We start from the raw sequence: 25,756 nt of genomic DNA on the forward strand, positions 1-25,756 counted from the left end.
ACCTGTCTCCTGTGGGATCCTGTTCCAAGTGGTCAGGAAAGATCCTCATCTGTGTGCTCAGGACAAGCCCTGGGGGTCTCCCTAATCCTACGGGGACCTCATCCCTGCCATCTCTGGTACTTTCTCAGTCAGCCAGACAGGACCATGCTCCTGAATAAGGGAGGGGTCTGGGCCTGCCATCTGGAGCTGAGCAGCTCCATCCTCTGTGTACTCAACTAGATAGTGGGATATCCATTCCTATCACCTCCAGTGGGGTCACAGGTGCTTCCCCAAAAGTTGAGCATCCATAGACCTGGGCAGAGTAGGATATCAGTGCTACTTTCACTGTAATTAAGCCTAATCTCTGGCTTCATTATGCAAAGGTGACTGCCTGTCTGGGTGACTTAGTTCATTAGGAAATGCCCTGAGTGTGGAACTTGCCCTAGATTGTTAGGGGTCTAGGCCTGCCATTTGTAGCTGTGCAGCTCCATCCTGTCTGCCCGCAGAGTGGGGAGTGGGGTGTCCATTCCTGGCCCCTCCTCTGGGATGTCATACATGCTTACCCATAACTTGAGCTTTTATAGACTTGAGTAGAATAGGGCATCACTTTTTCCACTATGACAAAGCTTAACCTCTGGGTACAGTAATCTTCAGTCGTGACTGCATGTCCTGGTGACGTTGGCATTTGTATTCAAACTTGACTACTTTGCCTACTGCTCTGAGTGTTGTACATGCCTTATCCTTGACCTCATCATAGAGATGAATGAAGGGTTCTTGTGTTCCCCTGTAGGATCTGAATCCAGTTTGGCCCTGAGGCTGGTGAATGGAGGTAACAGGTGTCAGGGCCGAGTGGAGGTCCTATACCGAGGCTCCTGGGGCACCGTGTGTGATGACAGCTGGGACACCAGTGATGCCAATGTGGTCTGCAGGCAGTTGGGCTGTGGCTGGGCCACATCAGCCCCAGGAAATGCCCGGTTTGGCCAGGGCTCAGGACCCATTGTCCTGGATGACGTGCGCTGCTCAGGACACGAGTCCTACCTGTGGAGCTGCCCCCACAGTGGCTGGCTCTCCCACAACTGTCAGCACAGTGAAGACGCTGGTGTCATCTGCTCAGGTGGGTCTCCAAGACCTTGGGCTCCCTCTCTTGGAGTAGAGTTTGCTCAGGAAGCGAGGTCTCATTATGCTCTGATCTCCTCACACAGAGCTTTTTCAACCTTTCCTATATTTCTAATATCTCCTTAGCTCTCTGCTAGGAAACAGCATGAGTGTTCATTGTCAGGTTTTGAGGAGGTCAGGCAGGACAATGGCCAAAGTGAAATAAGGGTCACACCTTTGTTCACCGAGGCAGCACAAGCAGAGGGAGAAGACGAAAGAGCCAGGTCTCTGCCTTTTAGTGTGGCTGGAAAGGAATAGCTTGGGCCGGTTTGTTCGGCTCAGCTTCTGCTGAGAGCCTCGGGCTACCTGTACTCCTGGCAGAAGAGGATGGGGAACTGGCCTGGGCAGAGGTCACATGGTGAGGGAGGAAGCAAGAGAGAGCAAGAGGGAAGGCCCAGGCTCTTTTCAACCACCAGCTCTTGCTAAGAACTAAGAGAAGAACTCATCCCTGACCAGGGAGCGCAGTAAGTTATTCATGAAGGGTGGGCCTCCATGACCCAGACATGGTGCATCAGGCCTCAACTCTAAACTTGGGGATCCAATTGCAATATGACACTTGGACGTGACAAGCCTCCAAAGTATAGCACCCTGGCCCTCCAGGGTTCCAACTTTCCCCTACTGAAAGATTTTGCATAAGGGTTACGTGGATGAAGCACATATAGGGGATAGGGGAGGGACTGTCTCACTGGAAGGAGCCCACAACCAAAGGCTCCTGAGAGGAAGTGCAGTCTTCTGCTTAGGCCCAATAAGGTGGTGTCTTAATAGAGACACAAGGCTAGGAGTGCAGATCTGTGTCTGTCCGTGTCTGGTCTGGGATTTGGGCACTGTGAGTCCTTGACCACAACTCCCTCCAGAGCACCGCAGTGTTGTGCCTGTGCACCGGTCTGGTGTGGAGTGTGCAGTTCCCATGAGGTCTGCTAGGCAAAGCCTTATTATGAATGCCTGTGGGCTGGGCTGGAAGATCACAAGCAGGACTTTGGCTGGAGTGTCCTCCTCACGTTTTTTGACTCAGGGACTGCTAAGACATGCAAGGGAGAGTATTGGTTTTGTGTCAACCTGATTACTATTGACAGACACAAAGTTAATCACTTTGGAGTTGGCAATAGTGGACAGGATCTGCCTAGACACCTTCCAAGGAGCATCTCTGTGGGGATGTGCATGGCAATGCCCCTCCCTCTGTGATGGAGACCTAGGGTGGACTGAAGGCATGGCCTCTTTAGTTCCTTCCATGTTTGTTCTGGTTTTGCCAGCTTCGTAGTGCACTTGATCTGACCTCCTCTTTCTCACAGCTGCCCATTCCTGGTCAACGCCCAAGTCAGGTGATTCCCCAGTGTCCTTCCTTGGGATGTCCCTTTTCTTTCTGCACAATTATCCCTTTCTGCACTCCACAGAGCCCTCATTCTTCTCAGAGTGGATACTTCAGGGCATATGATTTTCCCTTGCTCTGTAACTGAGACCCCAGCATGGCACTTCTAAACCAGACATAGGGTTCAGGAGGCTTCTGTCTTCTGTTCCATTTATCTCAGCTTTCAGGAAGCAGTTTCATATTGTCCCAATGGCCAACCCTTAGAGGTTTAGAAAGTGGCCTCATATTTAATTAGCTTTGGTCCTTTTCTATTCAGAGCTGATATGACCTTCCTGAGAATTGAGAGTGATTGTCAAAGTCTCCTGGGAAGCCAATATCAGCTAAAGCCTTAAACATGACTTCTGCCATGGGCAAGCAATGTCAGTGCAGGCCTGATACCTCCATTCCTCACTCCTTCAAACACCCCAGATTCTGCAGGGCCACATCTACATCCAGAAGAGGCATAGGTCATGCTCGGGCAGGGAGAGGGATAATAAATATTTCTGGTGATTCCACTTACCAGGAAACTTGATACCCCTTCGGTCAGCTCCTTGGTTCCCCTAACATTTTAGCTCAAACTAGTAGAGTCTTAGCAACGGTGTCAAATGTGCCTGTCAGTCCATGTGTCAGTTCATGGAACAGGCTAACCCTTTGTGACTGAGAAGAGGACATCCCACACTTCAGAGATAGGAGGGATCAAACTAGTCTTCCGTGAGGCCTATGTCCCTTGCCAAGCCTGCTGAGCTGAAGACTTGGGCAGACACATAGGGAACAAGTGGCAGGAACCAGAAATGGGGTAGTTTTCATGATGCTTGCCTTGTCCAGAGACCTTTCCTTTTGGGGCTTTTCACCCTCAGGTTTAACTCTAGCCTTTGTCTTTGTTGCAATTTACAGACGCGTTGCCGACCACCACCTTACCTGCATCGACAGTAGGTAAATAGTCCTCTCACTCCTCCCTAGGGCTTGCTCTCTACCTCTGGACAAATGTTTTGTCTGAAAATTATATGATGAGGGTCAAGGAGGGCCCCTCTCTTTTTCATGTCCCTGTGGGTTGCGGGGGAGGAAGGTAGAGTCTGTGGGGACCAAGCTCTGGGTCTGATGTTGGAGGCTGAAGGTTGCTGGCGACTTGTCTCCTGTGGAATCCTGTTCCAACTGGTCAGGAAAGATCCTCATCCAGTTGCTGAGGAAAAGCCCTGGAGGATTCCCTAATCCTGCTAAGACCTCATTCCTGTCCCTCAGCCCATGCATTGCAGAGGTGTGAAGAGTCAGTGAAAATAACTGTCCCTGCACCTGTCTGGCCAAGGCCTTGTCATACCTGTGAAATTTTCAGAAGGCAGACAGGACCATAGAATAGCCACCAAGCTCCTGAGCATGGGGAGGGTCTTGCCTGCCAACTGTAGCTGTGTAGCTCTGTCCTGGGTGTGCCCAAGTTAGGGAATGGAATATCAATTCCTTTTAACTCCAGTGGGATCACAGGTGCTTCCCCAAAACTTGAGCCTTCATGAACCCAGACAGAAAAGGGTGTCACTGCTCCTTTGACTTTGATGAAGCTGAATCTCTGGTTGCAGTCATATTCAAAGGTGACTGCCTGCTCAGGTAACTTTAGCCATTAGGATGTGCCTTGAGTGTGGAACATTCCTTAGATCCTTGACCTCCTGATAGGGATTGATGAAGAGTTCTTGTGTTCCCCTGTAGGACCTGAATCCAGTTTGGCCCTGAGGCTGGTCAATGGAGGTGACAGGTGTCAGGGCCGTGTGGAGGTCCTATACCGAGGCTCCTGGGGCACCGTGTGTGATGACAGCTGGGACACCAATGATGCCAATGTGGTCTGCAGGCAGCTGGGCTGTGGCTGGGCCACATCAGCCCCAGGAAATGCCCGGTTTGGCCAGGGCTCAGGACCCATTGTCCTGGATGATGTGCGCTGCTCGGGGAATGAGTCCTACCTGTGGAACTGTCCCCACAGAGGCTGGCTCTCCCACAACTGTGGCCATGGTGAAGACGCTGGTGTCATCTGCTCAGGTGAGTCTCCAAGACTTTGGGTTTCCTCTCTTGGGGTAGATTTTGCTCAGGAAGCGAGATCTTAATATGTTCCAATCTTCTCACTCAGAGCGTTTTCAGTCTTTCCTATATTTCTGGTATCTCCTTAGCTCGCTCCTAGGAAACTGCATGAGTCTTTACCACATTGCCAGGTTTTGAGGAGGTCAGAGAGGACAATGGGCCAAAGTGAAATAAGGGTCACACCTTTGTTCCCCGAGGCAGCACAAGCAGAGGGAGAAGACAAAAGCGCCAGGTCTTTGCCTTTTAGTGTGGCTGGAAAGGAATAGCTGGGGCTAGGTTGCTCATGAAGATAGTGGTTGATTTGGGTTGTGACTTTGCAGGCTGCATAGGAGCATGGTGCAGGCATCTGCTCAGCTTCCTCTGCGGGCCTCAGGCTGCTTGTACTCCTGGCAGAAGGGGATGGGGAGCTGGCTTGGGCATAGGTCACATGGCGAGGGAGGAAGCAAGAGAGAGCAAGAGGGAGGGCCCAGACTCTTTTCAACCACCAGCTCTTGCTAGGAACTAAGAGAAGAACTCATCCCTGACCAGGGAGGTCACTAAGTGATTCATGAGGGGTTGGCCTCCATGACCCAGACATGGGACATCAGGCCTCACCTGTATACTTGGGGATCCAATCCCAACATGAGTCTTGGAGGGGACAAGCATCCAAACTATAGCACTCTGGCTCTCCAGGGTTCTGCCTTTCCCCTACTGAAAGGTTTAGGTGAGGGTGAGGTGGATACAGCACATATAGGCATTGGAGGAGGGTCAATCTCACTGGGAGGAGCCCAGAAGCAAAGGCTCATGCTGGGAAGGGAGGGTCTTCTGCTGAGGACCAATAAGGAGGCATCAGACTGGAAACACAAGGCTGAGAGTACAGTTTTGTGACTGTCCATGTCTGGCCTGGATTTTGGGGGTGTGAGTGCTTGACTGCAGTTCCCTCCAGAGCACTGCAGTGTCCTGCCTGTGCACCAGTCAGGTGTGGTGGTGGTGGGGTGGTGCCAATGCCCATGAGGGCTGCTAAGCAAAGCCTTGTTATGAATGCCTGTGGGCTGGGCTAGGAGATGACAGGCTGGATTTTTGCTGGAGTGGCCTCTCCATACTTGCTGATGCAGGGACTACTAACACGTGCGAGGGAGAGGGTTGGTTTTGTGTCAACCTGATTGCTATGGGCAGACACAAAGTCCTTCAAACACCCCCAGATGCATCAGGGCCCCATCTACATCCAGAAAGGCAGAGGCCATGCTCGTGCAGGGAGAGAGATATTATATATTTCTGGTGCCTCCACTTGCTAGGAGACTTTCTACTTCCTTTGGGCATCTCCCTGATCCTTCTAACACTTTAGCTCCAATGGTCGGAGGCTCAGCAATGGTATCAGATGTGCCCATTAGTCCATGTGTATCGGGAAAACCTGCTCCCAATGTTTAATGTGGGTTCTTTTCTATTTCCTAAGTGTCTCAGCTGAGTTCAGAAATAAAGGGAAAGAGCACAAGAGAGAGAAATTTAAAGCTGGGTGTCTGGGGGAGACATCACATATCGGCAGGATCCGTGATGTTCCCTGAGCCGTAAAACCAGCAAGTTTTTATTAGCAATTTTCAAAAGGGGAGGGAGTGCACGAATAGGGTGTGGGTCACAGAGATCGTATACTTCACAAGGTAATAAAATATCACAAAGCAAATGGAGGCAGGGTGAGATCACAGGACCACCAGGTGAGGTGAAATTAAAATTGCTAATGAAATTTCGGGCACGCATTGTCATTGATAACATCTTATCAGGAAACAGGGTTTGAGAGCAGGTAACCTGTCTGACCAAATTTATTAGGCGGGAATTTTCCTCCACCTAATAAGCCTGGGAGCGCTACAGGAGACCAGGGCTTGTTTCATCCCTTCGGCTTCAACCATAAAAGACAGGACGCCTTAAAAGGGGCTGTCTATAGGCGTACCTTCAGGGTGCATTCTCTTTCTCAGGGATGTTCCTTGCTGAGAAAAAGAATTCAGCAATATTTCTCCTATTTGCTTATAAAAGAGGAGAAATATAGCTCTGTTCTGTCCGGCTCACCAGCAGGCAGTTCAAAGTTACCTCTCTTGCTCCCTGAATCTCACTGTTATCCTGTTCTCTTTTTTTAAGATGCCCAGATTTCATATTGTTCAAACACACATGTTCTACAAACAATTTGTGCAGTTGATACAATCACAGGGTCCTGAGGCGACATTCATCCTCCTCAGTTTATGAAGAAGATGATGGGATTAAGAGATTAAAGTAAAAACAGGCATAGGAAATCACAAGGGTATTGATTGGGGAAGCGATAAGTGTGCATGAAATCTTCACAATTTATGTTCAGAGATTACAGTAAAGACAGGTGTAAGAAATTATAAAAGTATGAATTTGGGGAACTAATAAATGTCCGTGAAATCTTCACAATTTATGTTCTTCTGCTGCGGCTTCAGCCGTTCCCTCCGTTAGGGGTCCCTGACTTCCCGCAACACGTGTCACTGGATGGGGCAGGCAAACCCTTTGTACCTGAGAAGAGGATATCCCATACTTCAGAGGTCAGAGGGATCAGACTGGTCTCCAGCGAGGCCTGTGTCCCTTGCTGAGCTCACTGGGCTGAAGACTTGGGCAGACACATGGGGAGCAAGTGACAGGAACCAGAAATTGAGTAGTTTTCACGATGCTTGCCATGTCCGGAGACTTTTCCTTTTGGAACTTTTCACCCTCAAGTTTAATTCTAACCTTTGTCTTTGTTGCAATTAAAGACATGTTGCCGACCACTCCCTTACCTGCATCGACAGTAGGTAAATAATCCTCTCAACCCTTCCTAGGGCTCACTCTCTACCTCTGGACAAATGTTTTTTCTGAAAAGGATAGGATGAGGGTCAAGGTGGGCCCCTGTGTTTTTCATGTCCTTGTGTATTAGTGGGAGGAAGTTCGAGTCTCTGGGAAGTGAATCCTGGTTCTGGTGTTGGAGGCTGAAGGGTGCTGGTGACCTGTCTCCCGTGGGATCTTCTTCCAAGTATTAGGAAAGATCCTCATCAAGGTGCTGAGTACAAGCCCTGGAGGTCTCCCTACATCCTAATGGGACCTTGTTCCTGGCCCTCTGGACCATGTACTGCAGACCTGCAAGGGTGGGTGACAGTTCCTGTCCCTGCAGCTGTCTGGCCAAGGCCTTGCCATCCTTGGCAATTTGCCAGAAACCAGGGAGGACCACATGGGTGCCACCTAACTCTCGAACATGGGGACAGCATGGGCCTGCCCGCTGGAGCTGTGGCACTCCATCCTGTGTGTGCCCAGAGTAGGGAGTAGGGCGCCTATTCCTGTTACCTCCACTGGGGACACAGGTGCTTCCCCAAAACTTGATCCTCCATAAACCCGGGCAGGATAGCATATCACCTCTCCTTCCACTGTGATGAAGCTGAACCTCTGGTTGCAGTCATACACAATCGTGACTGCCTGCCCAGGTGACTTTGGCCATTAGGAAGTGCCCTGAATGTGGAATGTGCCTTAGATCCTTGACCTCCTGATAGAGATGGATGAAGGTTTCTTGTGTTCCCCTGTAGGACCTGAATCCAGTTTGGCCCTGAGGCTGGTGAATGGAGCTAACAGGTGTCAGGGCCGAGTGGAGGTCCTATACCGAGGCTCCTGGGGCACTGTGTGTGATGACTACTGGGACACCAATGATGCCAATGTGGTCTGCAGGCAGCTGGACTGTGGCTGGGCCACGTCAGCCCCAGGAAATGCCCGGTTTGGCCAGGGCTCAGGACCCATTGTCCTGGACGACGTGCGCTGCTCAGGACACGAGTCCTACCTGTGGAGCTGCCCCCACAGTGGCTGGCTCTCCCACAACTGTGGCCATGGTGAAGACGCTGGTGTCATCTGCTCAGGTGGGTCTCCAAGACTTTGGGTCTCCTCTCTTGGGGTAGATTTTGCTCAGGAAGTGAGGTCTTAATATGTTCTAATCTCCTCACTCAGAGCTTTTTCAACCTTTCCTATATTTCTGATATCTCCTTAGCTCTCTCCTAGGAAACTGCATGAGTCCTTGCCACATTACCAGGTTTTGAGGAGCTCAGGGAGAAAAATGGGCCAAAGTGTAATAAGGGTCACGTCTTTGTTCACCTACTGAGGCAGCGCAAGCAGAGAGAGAAGAGAAAAGTGCCGGGTCTTTGCCTTTTAGTGTGGCTGGAAAGGAATAGCTGGGGCCAGGTTGCTCATGAAGATAGAGGTTGATTTGGGTCGTGGCTTTGCAGGCTGCATAGGAGCATGATATCTGCTTGGCTGCTGCTGCAGGCCTCAGGCTGCTTTAGCTCCTGGCAGAAGGAGATGGGGAGCTGTCCTGGGCAGAGGTCACATGGCAAGTAAAGGAAGTAAGAGAGGGCAAGAGGGAGGGCCCAGACTCTTCAACGACCAGCTCTTGCTAGGAACTAAGAGAAGAACTCACCCTTGACCAGAGAGGGCACTAAGTGATTCATAAAGGGTTGGCCTCCATGACCGAGACATGGCGCATCAGGCCTCACCTCTATACTTGGGGTTTCCAATCCCAAGATGAGTCTTGGATGGAACAAACATCCAATCTATAGCACACTGTCTCTCCAAGGTTCCGCCTTTCCCCTACTGAAAGGTTTAGGTGACAGTGAGGTGGATGCAGCACATATAGGCATTGGGGGAGGGTCAATCTCACTGGGAGGAGCCCAGAAGCAAAGGCTCATGCTGGGAAGGGAGGGTCTTCTGGTGAGGCCCAGTAAGCAGGCCTCAGACTGGAAACACAAGGCTTGGAATGCAGATCTGTGTCTGTCCATGTCTGGCCTGGGTTTTGGGGGTGTGAGTGCTTGACTGCAATTCCCTCCAGAGAACTGCAGGGTCCTGCCTGTGCACTGGTCAGGTGTGGGGTGGGCAGTGCCCATGAGGCCTGCTGAGCAAAGCCTTGTTCTGAATGACTGTGGGCTGGGCTGGAAGATCACAGGCTGGATTTTTGCTAGAGTGGCCTCTTCATCCTTGCTGACTCAGGGACTGCTAAGACATGCAAGGGAGAGGGTTGGTTTTGTGTCAACCTGATTACTGTGGACAGACACAAACTTAATCACTTTGGAGCTAGCAGTAGTGGCAGGATCTGCCCAGACATCTTCCAAGGAGCATCCTTGTGGGGACATGCATGGCAATGCCCCTCCCTCTTGATGGGGACCTAGCAGAGACTGAACGAATGACCTGTTTAGTTCCTTCCACCTTTGTTCCAGTTTTGCCAGCTTCTGTGTCGTGCATCTGATCTGACCTCCTCTTTCTCACAGCCGCCCAGTCCCGGCTGGCGCCAGGCCAGGTGATTCCCCAGTGTCCTTCCTTGGGATGCCCTTTTCTTTCTATACAATTATCCTTTCTCTCACTCTGCAGAGCCCTCCTTCTTATCCGTGTGCATACTGTGGGTCACACGATTTTCCCTGCTCTGTAACTGAGACCCTAGCATGAAGCTTCTTAACCAGACATGGTTAAGAAGGTATGATCTTTCTAAGAATTGAGAGTGATTGCCAAAGTCTCCTGGGAAGGCAATGTCAGCTAGAGCCTTAAACATGACTGTCCGTGGGCAAGCAATGTCAGTGCAGGCCTGATACCTCCATTCCTCACTCCTTCGAACACCCCCAGATGCGGCAGGGCCCCATCTACCTCCAGAAAGGCAGAGGCCGTGCTAGGGCGGGGAGAGATAGATTAGATATTTCTGGTACCTCCACTTGCCAGGAGACTTTGTACTCCTTTGGGCAGCTCCCCGATCCTTCTAACATTTTAGTTTCAAGTGTGAGAGTCTCAGCAATGGTGTCCAATGTGCCCATCAGTCCATGTGTCTGTGGATGGGGCAGGTAAACCCTTTGTAGCTGAGAAGAGGATATTCCACACTTCAGAGGTAAGAGGGATTGGACTGGTCTCCAGCGAGGCCTATGTCCCTGGCTGTGCTCCTTGATCTACAGACTTGGGCAGACACATGGGGAGCAAGTGGCAGGAACCAGAAATCGAGTAGTTTTCATGATGCTTGCTTTGTCCAGAGACCTTTCCTTTTGGAGTTTTTCACCTTCAACTTTAATTGCAGCCTTTGTCTTTGTTGCAATTTACAGACACGTTGTCGACCAGCACCTTACCTGCATCGACAGTAGGTAAATAATCCTCTCACCCCTCCTTAGGGCTCACTCTCTACCTCTGGACAAATATTTTGAATGAAAATGATAGGATGAGGGTCAAGGTGGGCCCTTCTCTGTTTCATGTCCCTGTGCATTGAGTGAGAGGAAGTTGGAGTCTCTGGGGAGCCAGTCCTGGGTCGGGTGTTGGAGGGTGGATGGTGTTGGTGACCTGTCTCCTGTGGTCTCCTGTGGGACCCTGTTCCAAGTATCAGAAAGATCCTCATTCAGGTGCTCAGGACAAGCCCTGGAGGGCTCCCTATTCCTGGGACCTCATTCCTGGCCCTCTGGCCATGCATTGCAGACCTGCAAGGATGGGTGAAAATTCCTGTCCCTGCAGCTGTCTGGCCAAGGCCTTGCCATCCCTGGTAATTTTCCAGAAGTCACAGAGGACCACGTGGGTACCACCAAAGTCTTCAGCATGGGGACAGCATGGGCCTGGCCTCTGGAGTTGTGGAGCTCCATCCTGTGTGTGCTCAGAGTATAGAGTGGGGCGTCCATTCCTGTCACCTCCACTGGGGTCACAGGTGCTTCCCCAAAACCTGAGACTCCACAAACCCAGGCAGAATAGGGTATCACCTCTCCTTCCACTGTGATGAAGCTGAACCTCTGGTTGCAGTCATATTCAATTGTGACTGCTTGTCCAGGTGACCTTGGCCATTAGGAAGTGCCCTGAGTGTGGAACGTGCCTTAGATCCTTGACCTCATGGTAGGGATGGATAAAGGGTTCTTGTGTTCCCCTGTAGGATCTGAATCCAGTTTGGCCGTGAGGCTGGTGAATGGAAGTGACAGGTGTCAGGGCCGAGTGGAGGTCCTATACCGAGGCTCCTGGGGCACCGTGTGTGATGACAGCTGGGACACCAGTGATGCCAATGTGGTCTGCAGGCAGCTGGGCTGTGGCTGGGCCACATCAGCCCCAGGAAATGCCCGGTTTGGCCAGGGCTCAGGACCCATTGTCCTGGATGATGTGCGCTGCTCAGGACAGGAGTCCTACCTGTGGAGCTGCCCCCACAGAGGCTGGCTCTCCCACAACTGTGGCCATCATGAAGATGCTGGTGTCATCTGCTCAGGTGGGCCTCCAAGACCTTGGGTTCCCTCTCCTAGGCTGGAGTTTGCTTAGGAAGAAAATCCTAATTACATTCTGATCTCCTCGCTCAAAGCTTCTTCTATGTTTCCCATATTTATGCAGTCTTGTTAGCTCTCTGCTAAGAATCTGTATGAATTTCGCTACAGGGCCTGGTGTTCCTATGGTCACTTAGGACAGGGGACCAAACTCAAACAACCCAGACTTTCTCCTTTTCTTGAGGTAGTGCAAGGAAGAGGCAGAAGAGAAAAGTGCTGGCTCCCCAGGGTTCCATTTCTCCCCTGCTGAGTAGCACTGGGTGAGGGTATCATGGATGCAGGACAGACAGCAAGGCAGGGGAGGAATCCTCTCGCTGCGAGGAACTCTGAACTAAAAATGCTTGTCTGGAAGTGGGTTCTCAGCTGAGATCCAGTGAGGACGTCTGCAAATAGAGGCTCAAGGGTTAGGAATGTAAATGTGTGTCTCTTCATGTCAGGCCTGGGTTGTGTGGGGTTGGAGTTCTTGACCTCAGCTCCTCTCAGAACGCTGCTGAGCATTGCCTGTGTTCCAGGTCTGGTGTGGGGAGGGCAGCCCACATGAGGCCGGTCAGGCATGGCCTTGTTATTGCCTCTGGTCCAGGCTGGAAGATCACACAAGGGATTTTGGCTGGGGTGGCTTCCTCAGCCTTGTTGACTCAGAAATGCCTAAGACGTGCAAGGGAGAGGGTTGGTTTGGGGTCAACCTGGTTACCCTGGGCAGACACAAAGTTAGTCACCTCAGAGCTGGCAATAGTGGACAGGATCTGCCTCGACACCTTACACGGTGCATCTCTGTGGGAATGGGCATGGCAATGTCCCTGCCTGTGTGATAGGAACTAGGATGGACTGAGTGTCACACTTGCCCATTTCTTTCCCTCCTCCTTCCAGTTTTGCAGACTTCTGTGTAACGTGCCTGATCTGACCTTCTCTTCTCTTTCTCACAGTTTCCCAGTCCCAGTCGACACCTGGCCCAGGTAAGTTTCCAGTGTCCTTCCTCAAAACGCCCCTTCTCTTTCTGCCCAATCACCTCTTCCCCACTCCACAGACCTCTCCTGTTTCTCTGTGTGGATACTGTGGAGCATATTATTTCCACCCCCAACACCGGCTGTGAAACTGAGACCCCAGCACAACGCTTTTTAAACACACATAGGATTCAGGAGGCTTCTGTCTTCTTTTCAACCCCTCTCAGCTTTCATGAAACAGTTTCAAACTGGCCCAGTGGACAACCCTTACAGGTTCAGGAACTGGCCCTTGTTTAATCAGCTTTGGTCCTTTTATATTCAGGACTCACATATAGTTTCTGAAAATTGAGGGTGTCACCTTCTGAACTGTTCAACGCATTGTCAGGGCAGGCTCAATACCCCCATCCATCGCTGCTGGAAAAATTCCAAGATTATGATGGGCCACATTTGTATCCAGAATAGGCAGAGTTTGTGCTTGGGCAGGGAAAGGGATAATAAAGGTTTGTGGTGTCTCTGCTTAGCCAGAAACCTGATTTCTGATTGTCCCCTGGGAAGCCCCTGGTGCCCCTAACATTTTAGCTTCCAGTGTCCAAGCCTCAGCAATGGCGTCTGATATCTTGTCAGTCCATGCATCAGCAGATGTGGGATGGCGTGGTGGGGAGTATCCCCTAACACATAGAAAGATACCCCAGGATTAGAGAAATGGAGGGCTCAGTCTGGTCTCCAGCAGGACCTTTGTCCCTGGATGAGTTCACAGCAGAGGAAACCTGGGCAGACACATGGGAAGCAAGTGGCAGGAACAGGAAGTGGAATTGTTTCCAATTTGATTCCCCTTCCCAGAGAACCTTTTGTTCTGGGCCTTTTGCCTTCAAGTCTAATTCTGTCTTTTTTCTTTGTTGCAATTTACAGACACTTGGCCCATCTCACGGGCATCAACAGCAGGTAAATAATCCTCTCACCCCTCCCCAGGGCTCACTATCTCTGGATGTATTTTGTGTTTCAAACTGATAGGATGCGGCTCAAGGTGGGCCCCTCTCTTCATGTCCCTGTGGGTTGTGTGGGAGGAAGGTGGAGTCTCTGGTGAGCCAGTCCTGGGTCTGATGTTGGAGGGTGGAGGCTGCTGGTGATCTGTCTCTCACGGGACCCTGTTCCAAGTGTTCGGTAATGATCCTCATCCAGGTGCTCAGAACAAGCACTGGAGGGCTCCCTAATTCTGTAGGGACCTCATTCGTGGCCTTCTGACCATGCACTGCAGACCTGCAAGGGTGGGTGAAAATTTCTATCCGTGCAGCTCTCTGGCCATGGCCCCGCCATCCCTGGCAATTTGCAGAAACCAGAGAGGACTGCATGGGTGCCACCAAACTCTTGAACATGGGACCAGCATGGGCCTGCCCTCTGGAGCTGTGGAGCTCCATCCTGTGTGTGCCCAGAGTAGGGAGTGGGGCTTCCATTCCTGTCACCTCCACTGGGGTCACAGATGTTTCCCCAAAATTGGAGCCTCCATAAACCCGGGCAACATAGTACATCACCTCTCTTTCCACTGTGATAAAGCTGAACCTCCGGTAGCAGTAATATACAATCCTTGATAGGGATGGATGGTTCTTGTGTTCCCCTGTAGGATCTGAATCCAGTTTGGCCCTGAGGCTGGTGAATGGAGGTGACAGGTGTCAGGGCCGAGTGGAGGTCCTATACCGAGGCTCCTGGGGCACCGTGTGTGATGACAGCTGGGACACCAATGATGCCAATGTGGTCTGCAGGCAGCTGGGCTGTGGCTGGGCCACGTCGGCCCCAGGAAATGCCCGGTTTGGCCAGGGCTCAGGACCCATTGTCCTGGATGACGTGGGCTGCTCAGGACATGAGTCCTACCTGTGGAACTGTCCCCACAGAGGCTGGCTCTCCCACAACTGTGGCCATAGTGAAGACGCTGGTGTCATCTGCTCAGGTGGGCCTTCGAGACCTTTCAGACCCAAGAGTGAGCTCCCTCTCTTGGGGTGGAGTTTGTTCCAGAAGAAAGTCCTAATTACATTCTGATCTCCTCACTCCAAGCTTCTTTTATGTTTTCTATATTTCTGTAGTCTTGTTAGCTCTTTGCTAAGAATCTGTATGAATTTTACTACAGTACCTGATGTAGCTGTGGTCACTTAGGCCAGGGCTCCAAACTGAAACAGGCCTCCAGACTTTATCCCCTTCCTTAGGTAGTGCAAGGAAGAGGCAGAAGAGAAACGTGCTGGCTCCCCAGGGCTCCATTTCTCCCCTGCTGAGTAGCGCTGGGTGAGGTTATCGTGGACACAGCACAGGCAGCAGGGGCAGGGAGGGATCCTCTCACTGCGAGGAACTCTGAACTAAAGATGCTTGTCTGGAAATGGGTTCTCAGCTGAGACCCAGTGAGGATGTCTGGAAACAGGGGCTGAAGGGTTAGGGGTGCAAATGCATGTCTGTTTGTGTCAGGCCTGGGTCACATGGGGTTGGAGTCCTTGACCTCAGGTCCTCTCAGAACGCTGCAGGGCACTGCCTGTGCCCCAGGTCTGGTGTGCGGAGGGCAGCCCCCATGAAGCCAGCCAGGCATGGCTTGTTATTGCCTGTGGTCGTGTCTGGAAGATCACACAAGGCATTTGGGCTGGAGTGGCCTCCTCAGCCTTGCTGACTCAGGAACTGCCAAAACATGCAAGGGAGAGGGTTGGCTTTGGGTCAGTCTGGTCACCCTGGGCAGACACAGTCACTCACCTCGGAGCTGACAATAATGGCTGGGATCTGCCCAGACCCCTTTTATGGTGCATCTCTGTGGGGATGTCCACGGCAATGCCTCTCCCTCTGTGACAGGGACTAGGATGGACTGAGTGTCAGGCTTGCCCAGTTCCTTCTACCTTTGTTCCAGTTTTGCCATTTTGTGTATAGTGCATCTGATCTGACCTTCTCTTTCTCACAGCTGCTCAGTCCCAGTCGACGCCCAGGCCAGGTGAGTCCCCAGCATCCTTCCTCAGGATGTCCCTTCTCTTTCTGCCCGGTTACCTCTTCCCCACTCCACAGAGCTCTCCTGCTTCTCTGTGCGGATAGTGTGGGGCATATTATTTTCATCCCCACCACTCTGTAACTGAGACCCCAGCACAGTGCTTCAACAGACATAGGGTTCCGGAGGCTTCTGTTTTCTGTTCGATTTATCTGAGCTTTCATGAAGCAGTTTCATAGCATACAATGGACAACCCTTACAGGTTCAGGAAGTGGCCTCATGTTGAATGAGTTTTGGCTCCTTCATATCCAGAGCTGATATAACCTCTCTGAGAATTGAGAGTGATTGCCAAAGTCACCTGGGAAGGCAATGTCAGTTCGAGCCTTAAACATGACTTTTGCCATGGGCAAGCAGTGTCAGTGCAGGCCTGATCCCTCCATCCCTCGCTCCTTCAGACAGCCCAGATTTTACAGGGCCACATCTGCATGCAGAAAAGGCAGAGGCCATGCTTGGGCAGGGAGAAGGATAATAAATATTTCTGATGCCTCCACTCACCAAGAAACTTGATACCCCTTTGGACAGCTCCTTGGTATCCTAACATTTTAGCTCCAACTGTCAGAGTCTCAGCAATGGTGTCAGGTATGCCCATCAGTCCCTGTGTCACTGGATGGGGCAGGCTAACCCTTTGTAGTCGAGAAGAGGACATCTCACACTTCAGAGGTAGGAGGGATCAGACTGGTCTCCAGCAAGGCTTTTGTTCCTGGCTGAGCTCACTGAGCTGAAGACTTGGGCAGCACTTGGAGCAAGTGGCAGGAACCAGAAATCGAATAGTTTTCATGATGCTTGCCTGGTCCAGAGACTGTTTTTTGTAGCTTTTCACCTTCAAGTCTAATTTTATCCCTTCTCTTTGTTGCAATTTACAGATACTTGGCTGACCACCAACTTACTGACATCGCCAATAGGTAAATGATCCTCTCACTCCTCCCAGAGGCTCACTCTCTACCTCTGGACAAATGTTTCTTTTGAAAACGATAGAATGAGGCTCAAGTGGGTGCCTCTGTTTTTCATTTTTCTGCAAGTTGCCTGGGGAGAAAGGTGGACTCCCTGGGAACCTAGTCCTGGGTCTGATGTTGGAGGCTGGAGGGTGCTAGTGACCTGTCTCCCCCGGTATTCTGTCTTATGTAGTCAAGAAAGATCCTCATCCAGGTGCTCAGGACAAGCCCTGGAGGGCTCCGTAATCCTACTGGGACCTTGTTCCTGGCCCTCAGGCCACAGGCTGCAGACCTGAGAAGAGTGGGGAAAGTGCCTGTCCCTGCCACTGTCTGGCCAAAGTCCTGCTGATCCTGGCACTTTGTTAGAAGCCAGGGAGGACTTTGTGGGTGCCAGCAAACTCCTGAACATGAGGCAGGTCTCGGCCTCCTATCTGAAGCTGTGCAGCTTCATCCTGTGTGAGAATGGAGCTCAGAATGAGGAGTGAGGCATCCATTCCTGTCACCTCCAGTGGAGTCACAGGTGCTTTCCCAATTATTTGAGCTTCCATAGACTTGGGCAGAGTAGGAGCTCACTGCTTCTTCCACTGTGATGAAGCTGAACCTCTGTTTGTATTCATATTCAAAGGTGATTACCTGCCCACGTGACTTTGGCCACAAGGAAGTGCCCTGAGTGTAGAACATTCCTTAAATCCTTGAGCTCATAATCAGTATGCATGAAGGGTTCTTGTGTTCCCCTGTAGGATCTGAATCCAGTTTGGCCCTGAGGCTGGTGAATGGAGGTGACAGGTGTCAGGGCCGAGTGGAGGTCCTATACCGAGGCTCCTGGGGCACCGTGTGTGATGACAGCTGGGACACCAGTGATGCCAATGTGGTCTGCAGGCAGCTGGGCTGTGGCTGGGCCACGTCGGCCCCAGGAAATGCCCGGTTTGGCCAGGGCTCAGGACCCATTGTCCTGGATGACGTGGGCTGCTCAGGACATGAGTCCTACCTGTGGAACTGTCCCCACAGAGGCTGGCTCTCCCACAACTGTGGCCATAGTGAAGACGCTGGTGTCATCTGCTCAGGTGGGCCTTCGAGACCTTTCAGACCCAAGAGTGGGCTCCCTCTCTTGGGGTAGAGTTTGTTCCAGAAGAAAGTCCTAATTACATTCTAATCTCACTCAAAGATTCTTCTGTGTTTTCTATCTTTCTGTAGTCTTGTTAGCTCTTTGCTAAGAATCTATATGAATTTTGCTACAGTACCTGGTCACTTAGGCCAGGGCTCCAACCTGAGACAACCACTCAGACGTTAACCCCTTCCTGAGGTAGTGCAAGGAAGAGGCAGAAGAGAAATGTGCTGGCTCACCAGGGCTCCATTTCTCCCCTGCTGAGTAGCGCTGTGTGAGGTTATTGTGGACACAGCACAGGCAGCAGGGGCAGGGAGGGATCCTCTCACTGCGAGGAACTCTGAACTAAAGATGCTTGTCTGGAAATGGGTTCTCAGCTGAGACCCAGTGAGGATGTCTGGAAACAGGGGCTGAAGGGTTAGGGGTGCAAATGCATGTCTGTTTGTGTCAGGCCTGGGTCACATGGGGTTGGAGTCCTTGACCTCAGGTCCTCTCAGAACGCTGCAGGGCACTGCCTGTGTCCCAGGTCTGGTGTGTGGAGGGCAGCCCCCATGAAGCCAGCCAGGCATGGCTTGTTATTGCCTGTGGTCGGGTCTGGAAGATCACACAAGGCATTTGGGCTGGAGTGGCCTCCTCAGCCTTGCTGACTCAGGAACTGCCAAAACATGCAAGGGAGAGGGTTAGCTTTGGGTCAGTCTGGTCACCCTGGGCAGACACAGTCACTCACCTCGGAGCTGACAATAGTGGCTGGGATCTGTCCAGACCCCTTTTATGGTGCATCTCTGTGGGGGTGTCCACGGCAGTGCCTCTACCTCTGTGACAGGTACTAGGATGGACTGAGTGTCAGGCTTGCCCAGTTCCTTCTACCTTTGTTCCAGTTTTGCCATTTTGTGTATAGTGCATCTGATCTGACCTTCTCTTTCTCACAGCTACTCAGTCCCAGTCAACGCCCAGGCCAGGTGAGTCCCCAGCATCCTTCCTCAGGATGTCCCTTCTCTTTCTGCCCAGTTACCTCTTCCCCACTCCACAGAGCTCTCCTGCTTCTCTGTGCAGATAGTGTGGGGCATATTATTTTCACCCCCACCACTCTGTAACTGAGACCCCAGCACAGTGTTTCAACAGACATAGGGTTCCGGAGGCTTCTGTTTTCTGTTCGATTTATCTGAGCTTTCATGAAGCAGTTTCATACCGTACAATGGACAACCCTTACAGGTTCAGGAAGTGGCCTCATGTTGAATGAGTTTTGGCTCCTTCATATCCAGAGCTGATATAACCTCTCTGAGAATTGAGAGTGATTGCTAAAGTCACCTGGGAAGGCAATGTCAGTTCGAGCCTTAAACATGACTTTTGCCATGGGCAAGCAATGTCAGTGAAGGCCTGATCCCTCCATCCCTCGCTCCTTCAGACAGCCCAGATTTTGCAGGGCCACATCTGCATCCAGAAAAGGCAGAGGCCATGCTTGGGCAGGGAGAAGGATAATAAATATTTCTGATGCCTCCACTCACCAAGAAACTTGATACCCCTTTGGACAGCTCCTTGGTTTCCTAACATTTTAGCTCCAACTGTCAGAGTCTCAGCAATGGTGTCAGGTATGCCCATCAGTCCCTGTGTCACTGGATGGGGCAGGCTAACCCTTTGTAGTCGAGAAGAGGACATCTCACACTTCAGAGGTAGGAGGGATCAGACTGGTCTCCAGCAAGGCTTTTGTTCCTGGCTGAGCTCACTGAGCTGAAGACTTGGGCAGCACTTGGAGCAAGTGGCAGGAACCAGAAATCGAATAGTTTTCATGATGCTTGCCTGGTCCAGAGACTGTTTTTTGTAGCTTTTCACCTTCAAGTCTAATTTTGTCCTTTCTCTTTGTTGCAATTTACAGATACTTGGCTGACCACCAACTTACTGACATCGCCAATAGGTAAATGATCCTCTCACTCCTCCCAGAGGCTCACTCTCTACCTCTGGACAAATGTTTCTTTTGAAAATGATAGAATGAGGCTCAAGTGGGTGCCTCTGTTTTTCATTTTTCTGCAAGTTGCCTGGGGAGAAAGGTGGACTCCCTGGGAACCTAGTCCTGGGTCTGATGTTGGAGGCTGGAGGGTGCTAGTGACCTGTCTCCCCCGGTATTCTGTCTTATGTAGTCAAGAAAGATCCTCATCCAGGTGCTCAGGACAAGCCCTGGAGGGCTCCGTAATCCTACTGGGACCTTGTTCCTGGCCCTCAGGCCACAGGCTGCAGACCTGAGAAGAGTGGGGAAAGTGCCTGTCCCCGCCACTGTCTGGCCAAAGTCCTGCCGATCCTGGCACTTTGTTAGAAGCCAGGGAGGACTTTGTGGGTGCCAGCAAACTCCTGAACATGAGGCAGGTCTCGGCCTCCTATCTGAAGCTGTGCAGCTTCATCCTGTGTGAGAATGGAGCTCAGAATGAGGAGTGAGGCATCCATTCCTGTCACCTCCAGTGGAGTCACAGGTGCTTTCCCAATTATTTGAGCTTCCATAGACTTGGGCAGAGTAGGAGCTCACTGCTTCTTCCACTGTGATGAAGCTGAACCTCTGTTTGTATTCATATTCAAAGGTGATTACCTGCCCACGTGACTTTGGCCACAAGGAAGTGCCCTGAGTGTAGAACATTCCTTAAATCCTTGAGCTCATAATCAGTATGCATGAAGGGTTCTTGTGTTCCCCTGTAGGATCTGAATCCAGTTTGGCCCTGAGGCTGGTGAATGGAGGTGACAGGTGTCAGGGCCGAGTGGAGGTCCTATACCGAGGCTCCTGGGGCACCGTGTGTGATGACAGCTGGGACACCAATGATGCCAATGTGGTCTGCAGGCAGCTGGGCTGTGGCTGGGCCACGTCGGCCCCAGGAAATGCCCGGTTTGGCCAGGGCTCAGGACCCATTGTCCTGGATGACGTGGGCTGCTCAGGACATGAGTCCTACCTGTGGAACTGTCCCCACAGAGGCTGGCTCTCCCACAACTGTGGCCATAGTGAAGACGCTGGTGTCATCTGCTCAGGTGGGCCTTCGAGACCTTTCAGACCCAAGAGTGAGCTCCCTCTCTTGGGGTGGAGTTTGTTCCAGAAGAAAGTCCTAATTACATTCTGATCTCCTCACTCCAAGCTTCTTTTATGTTTTCTATATTTCTGTAGTCTTGTTAGCTCTTTGCTAAGAATCTGTATGAATTTTACTACAGTACCTGATGTAGCTGTGGTCACTTAGGCCAGGGCTCCAAACTGAAACAGGCCTCCAGACTTTATCCCCTTCCTTAGGTAGTGCAAGGAAGAGGCAGAAGAGAAACGTGCTGGCTCCCCAGGGCTCCATTTCTCCCCTGCTGAGTAGCGCTGGGTGAGGTTATCGTGGACACAGCACAGGCAGCAGGGGCAGGGAGGGATCCTCTCACTGCGAGGAACTCTGAACTAAAGATGCTTGTCTGGAAATGGGTTCTCAGCTGAGACCCAGTGAGGATGTCTGGAAACAGGGGCTGAAGGGTTAGGGGTGCAAATGCATGTCTGTTTGTGTCAGGCCTGGGTCACATGGGGTTGGAGTCCTTGACCTCAGGTCCTCTCAGAACGCTGCAGGGCACTGCCTGTGCCCCAGGTCTGGTGTGCGGAGGGCAGCCCCCATGAAGCCAGCCAGGCATGGCTTGTTATTGCCTGTGGTCGGGTCTGGAAGATCACACAAGGCATTTGGGCTGGAGTGGCCTCCTCAGCCTTGCTGACTCAGGAACTGCCAAAACATGCAAGGGAGAGGGTTGGCTTTGGGTCAATCTGGTCACCCTGGGCAGACACAGTCACTCACCTCGGAGCTGACAATAATGGCTGGGATCTGCCCAGACCCCTTTTATGGTGCATCTCTGTGGGGATGTCCACGGCAATGCCTCTCCCTCTGTGACAGGGACTAGGATGGACTGAGTGTCAGGCTTGCCCAGTTCCTTCTACCTTTGTTCCAGTTTTGCCATTTTGTGTATAGTGCATCTGATCTGACCTTCTCTTTCTCACAGCTGCTCAGTCCCAGTCGACGCCCAGGCCAGGTGAGTCCCCAGCATCCTTCCTCAGGATGTCCCTTCTCTTTCTGCCCGGTTACCTCTTCCCCACTCCACAGAGCTCTCCTGCTTCTCTGTGCGGATAGTGTGGGGCATATTATTTTCACCCCCACCACTCTGTAACTGAGACCCCAGCACAGTGCTTCAACAGACATAGGGTTCTGGAGGCTTCTGTTTTCTGTTCGATTTATCTGAGCTTTCATGAAGCAGTTTCATAGCATACAATGGACAACCCTTACAGGTTCAGGAAGTGGCCTCATGTTGAATGAGTTTTGGCTCCTTCATATCCAGAGCTGATATAACCTCTCTGAGAATTGAGAGTGATTGCCAAAGTCACCTGGGAAGGCAATGTCAGTTCGAGCCTTAAACATGACTTTTGCCATGGGCAAGCAGTGTCAGTGCAGGCCTGATCCCTCCATCCCTCGCTCCTTCAGACAGCCCAGATTTTACAGGGCCACATCTGCATGCAGAAAAGGCAGAGGCCATGCTTGGGCAGGGAGAAGGATAATAAATATTTCTGATGCCTCCACTCACCAAGAAACTTGATACCCCTTTGGACAGCTCCTTGGTATCCTAACATTTTAGCTCCAACTGTCAGAGTCTCAGCAATGGTGTCAGGTATGCCCATCAGTCCCTGTGTCACTGGATGGGGCAGGCTAACCCTTTGTAGTCGAGAAGAGGACATCTCACACTTCAGAGGTAGGAGGGATCAGACTGGTCTCCAGCAAGGCTTTTGTTCCTGGCTGAGCTCACTGAGCTGAAGACTTGGGCAGCACTTGGAGCAAGTGGCAGGAACCAGAAATCGAATAGTTTTCATGATGCTTGCCTGGTCCAGAGACTGTTTTTTGTAGCTTTTCACCTTCAAGTCTAATTTTATCCCTTTCTCTTTGTTGCAATTTACAGATACTTGGCTGACCACCAACTTACTGACATCGCCAATAGGTAAATGATCCTCTCACTCCTCCCAGAGGCTCACTCTCTACCTCTGGACAAATGTTTCTTTTGAAAATGATAGAATGAGGCTCAAGTGGGTGCCTCTGTTTTTCATTTTTCTGCAAGTTGCCTGGGGAGAAAGGTGGACTCCCTGGGAACCTAGTCCTGGGTCTGATGTTGGAGGCTGGAGGGTGCTAGTGACCTGTCTCCCCCGGTATTCTGTCTTATGTAGTCAAGAAAGATCCTCATCCAGGTGCTCAGGACAAGCCCTGGAGGGCTCCGTAATCCTACTGGGACCTTGTTCCTGGCCCTCAGGCCACAGGCTGCAGACCTGAGAAGAGTGGGGAAAGTGCCTGTCCCTGCCACTGTCTGGCCAAAGTCCTGCTGATCCTGGCACTTTGTTAGAAGCCAGGGAGGACTTTGTGGGTGCCAGCAAACTCCTGAACATGAGGCAGGTCTCGGCCTCCTATCTGAAGCTGTGCAGCTTCATCCTGTGTGAGAATGGAGCTCAGAATGAGGAGTGAGGCATCCATTCCTGTCACCTCCAGTGGAGTCACAGGTGCTTTCCCAATTATTTGAGCTTCCATAGACTTGGGCAGAGTAGGAGCTCACTGCTTCTTCCACTGTGATGAAGCTGAACCTCTGTTTGTATTCATATTCAAAGGTGATTACCTGCCCACGTGACTTTGGCCACAAGGAAGTGCCCTGAGTGTAGAACATTCCTTAAATCCTTGAGCTCATAATCAGTATGCATGAAGGGTTCTTGTGTTCCCCTGTAGGATCTGAATCCAGTTTGGCCCTGAGGCTGGTGAATGGAGGTGACAGGTGTCAGGGCCGAGTGGAGGTCCTATACCGAGGCTCCTGGGGCACCGTGTGTGATGACAGCTGGGACACCAGTGATGCCAATGTGGTCTGCAGGCAGCTGGGCTGTGGCTGGGCCACGTCGGCCCCAGGAAATGCCCGGTTTGGCCAGGGCTCAGGACCCATTGTCCTGGATGACGTGGGCTGCTCAGGACATGAGTCCTACCTGTGGAACTGTCCCCACAGAGGCTGGCTCTCCCACAACTGTGGCCATAGTGAAGACGCTGGTGTCATCTGCTCAGGTGGGCCTTCGAGACCTTTCAGACCCAAGAGTGGGCTCCCTCTCTTGGGGTAGAGTTTGTTCCAGAAGAAAGTCCTAATTACATTCTAATCTCACTCAAAGATTCTTCTGTGTTTTCTATCTTTCTGTAGTCTTGTTAGCTCTTTGCTAAGAATCTATATGAATTTTGCTACAGTACCTGGTCACTTAGGCCAGGGCTCCAACCTGAGACAACCACTCAGACGTTAACCCCTTCCTGAGGTAGTGCAAGGAAGAGGCAGAAGAGAAATGTGCTGGCTCACCAGGGCTCCATTTCTCCCCTGCTGAGTAGCGCTGTGTGAGGTTATTGTGGACACAGCACAGGCAGCAGGGGCAGGGAGGGATCCTCTCACTGCGAGGAACTCTGAACTAAAGATGCTTGTCTGGAAATGGGTTCTCAGCTGAGACCCAGTGAGGATGTCTGGAAACAGGGGCTGAAGGGTTAGGGGTGCAAATGCATGTCTGTTTGTGTCAGGCCTGGGTCACATGGGGTTGGAGTCCTTGACCTCAGGTCCTCTCAGAACGCTGCAGGGCACTGCCTGTGTCCCAGGTCTGGTGTGTGGAGGGCAGCCCCCATGAAGCCAGCCAGGCATGGCTTGTTATTGCCTGTGGTCGGGTCTGGAAGATCACACAAGGCATTTGGGCTGGAGTGGCCTCCTCAGCCTTGCTGACTCAGGAACTGCCAAAACATGCAAGGGAGAGGGTTAGCTTTGGGTCAGTCTGGTCACCCTGGGCAGACACAGTCACTCACCTCGGAGCTGACAATAGTGGCTGGGATCTGTCCAGACCCCTTTTATGGTGCATCTCTGTGGGGGTGTCCACGGCAGTGCCTCTACCTCTGTGACAGGTACTAGGATGGACTGAGTGTCAGGCTTGCCCAGTTCCTTCTACCTTTGTTCCAGTTTTGCCATTTTGTGTATAGTGCATCTGATCTGACCTTCTCTTTCTCACAGCTACTCAGTCCCAGTCAACGCCCAGGCCAGGTGAGTCCCCAGCATCCTTCCTCAGGATGTCCCTTCTCTTTCTGCCCAGTTACCTCTTCCCCACTCCACAGAGCTCTCCTGCTTCTCTGTGCAGATAGTGTGGGGCATATTATTTTCACCCCCACCACTCTGTAACTGAGACCCCAGCACAGTGTTTCAACAGACATAGGGTTCCGGAGGCTTCTGTTTTCTGTTCGATTTATCTGAGCTTTCATGAAGCAGTTTCATACCGTACAATGGACAACCCTTACAGGTTCAGGAAGTGGCCTCATGTTGAATGAGTTTTGGCTCCTTCATATCCAGAGCTGATATAACCTCTCTGAGAATTGAGAGTGATTGCTAAAGTCACCTGGGAAGGCAATGTCAGTTCGAGCCTTAAACATGACTTTTGCCATGGGCAAGCAATGTCAGTGAAGGCCTGATCCCTCCATCCCTCGCTCCTTCAGACAGCCCAGATTTTGCAGGGCCACATCTGCATCCAGAAAAGGCAGAGGCCATGCTTGGGCAGGGAGAAGGATAATAAATATTTCTGATGCCTCCACTCACCAAGAAACTTGATACCCCTTTGGACAGCTCCTTGGTTTCCTAACATTTTAGCTCCAACTGTCAGAGTCTCAGCAATGGTGTCAGGTATGCCCATCAGTCCCTGTGTCACTGGATGGGGCAGGCTAACCCTTTGTAGTCGAGAAGAGGACATCTCACACTTCAGAGGTAGGAGGGATCAGACTGGTCTCCAGCAAGGCTTTTGTTCCTGGCTGAGCTCACTGAGCTGAAGACTTGGGCAGCACTTGGAGCAAGTGGCAGGAACCAGAAATCGAATAGTTTTCATGATGCTTGCCTGGTCCAGAGACTGTTTTTTGTAGCTTTTCACCTTCAAGTCTAATTTTGTCCTTTCTCTTTGTTGCAATTTACA

At 51.5% G+C, this 25,756-nt stretch overlaps 1 protein-coding gene across 1 annotated transcript in view; it reads left to right on the plus strand.

Moving 5' to 3' along the window:
* The window catches only part of DMBT1 (deleted in malignant brain tumors 1), a 164,637-nt gene that overhangs the window by 37,300 nt on the left and 101,581 nt on the right, over nucleotides 1-25,756 (plus strand). The window contains 19 exon segments of the mRNA XM_030940142.1: nucleotides 770-1,093; nucleotides 3,374-3,412; nucleotides 4,175-4,498; nucleotides 8,074-8,397; nucleotides 10,609-10,647; nucleotides 11,415-11,738; nucleotides 12,714-12,743; nucleotides 13,641-13,673; nucleotides 14,350-14,673; nucleotides 15,658-15,687; nucleotides 16,602-16,640; nucleotides 17,411-17,734; nucleotides 18,705-18,734; nucleotides 19,649-19,687; nucleotides 20,458-20,781; nucleotides 21,766-21,795; nucleotides 22,711-22,749; nucleotides 23,520-23,843; nucleotides 24,814-24,843. Coding sequence (XP_030796002.1) covers nucleotides 770-1,093; nucleotides 3,374-3,412; nucleotides 4,175-4,498; nucleotides 8,074-8,397; nucleotides 10,609-10,647; nucleotides 11,415-11,738; nucleotides 12,714-12,743; nucleotides 13,641-13,673; nucleotides 14,350-14,673; nucleotides 15,658-15,687; nucleotides 16,602-16,640; nucleotides 17,411-17,734; nucleotides 18,705-18,734; nucleotides 19,649-19,687; nucleotides 20,458-20,781; nucleotides 21,766-21,795; nucleotides 22,711-22,749; nucleotides 23,520-23,843; nucleotides 24,814-24,843 — 2,970 coding nt within the window.

The sequence above is a fragment of the Rhinopithecus roxellana genome, chromosome 11, assembly GCF_007565055.1.
Source record: "Rhinopithecus roxellana isolate Shanxi Qingling chromosome 11, ASM756505v1, whole genome shotgun sequence".
NCBI lineage: Eukaryota > Metazoa > Chordata > Mammalia > Primates > Cercopithecidae > Rhinopithecus > Rhinopithecus roxellana.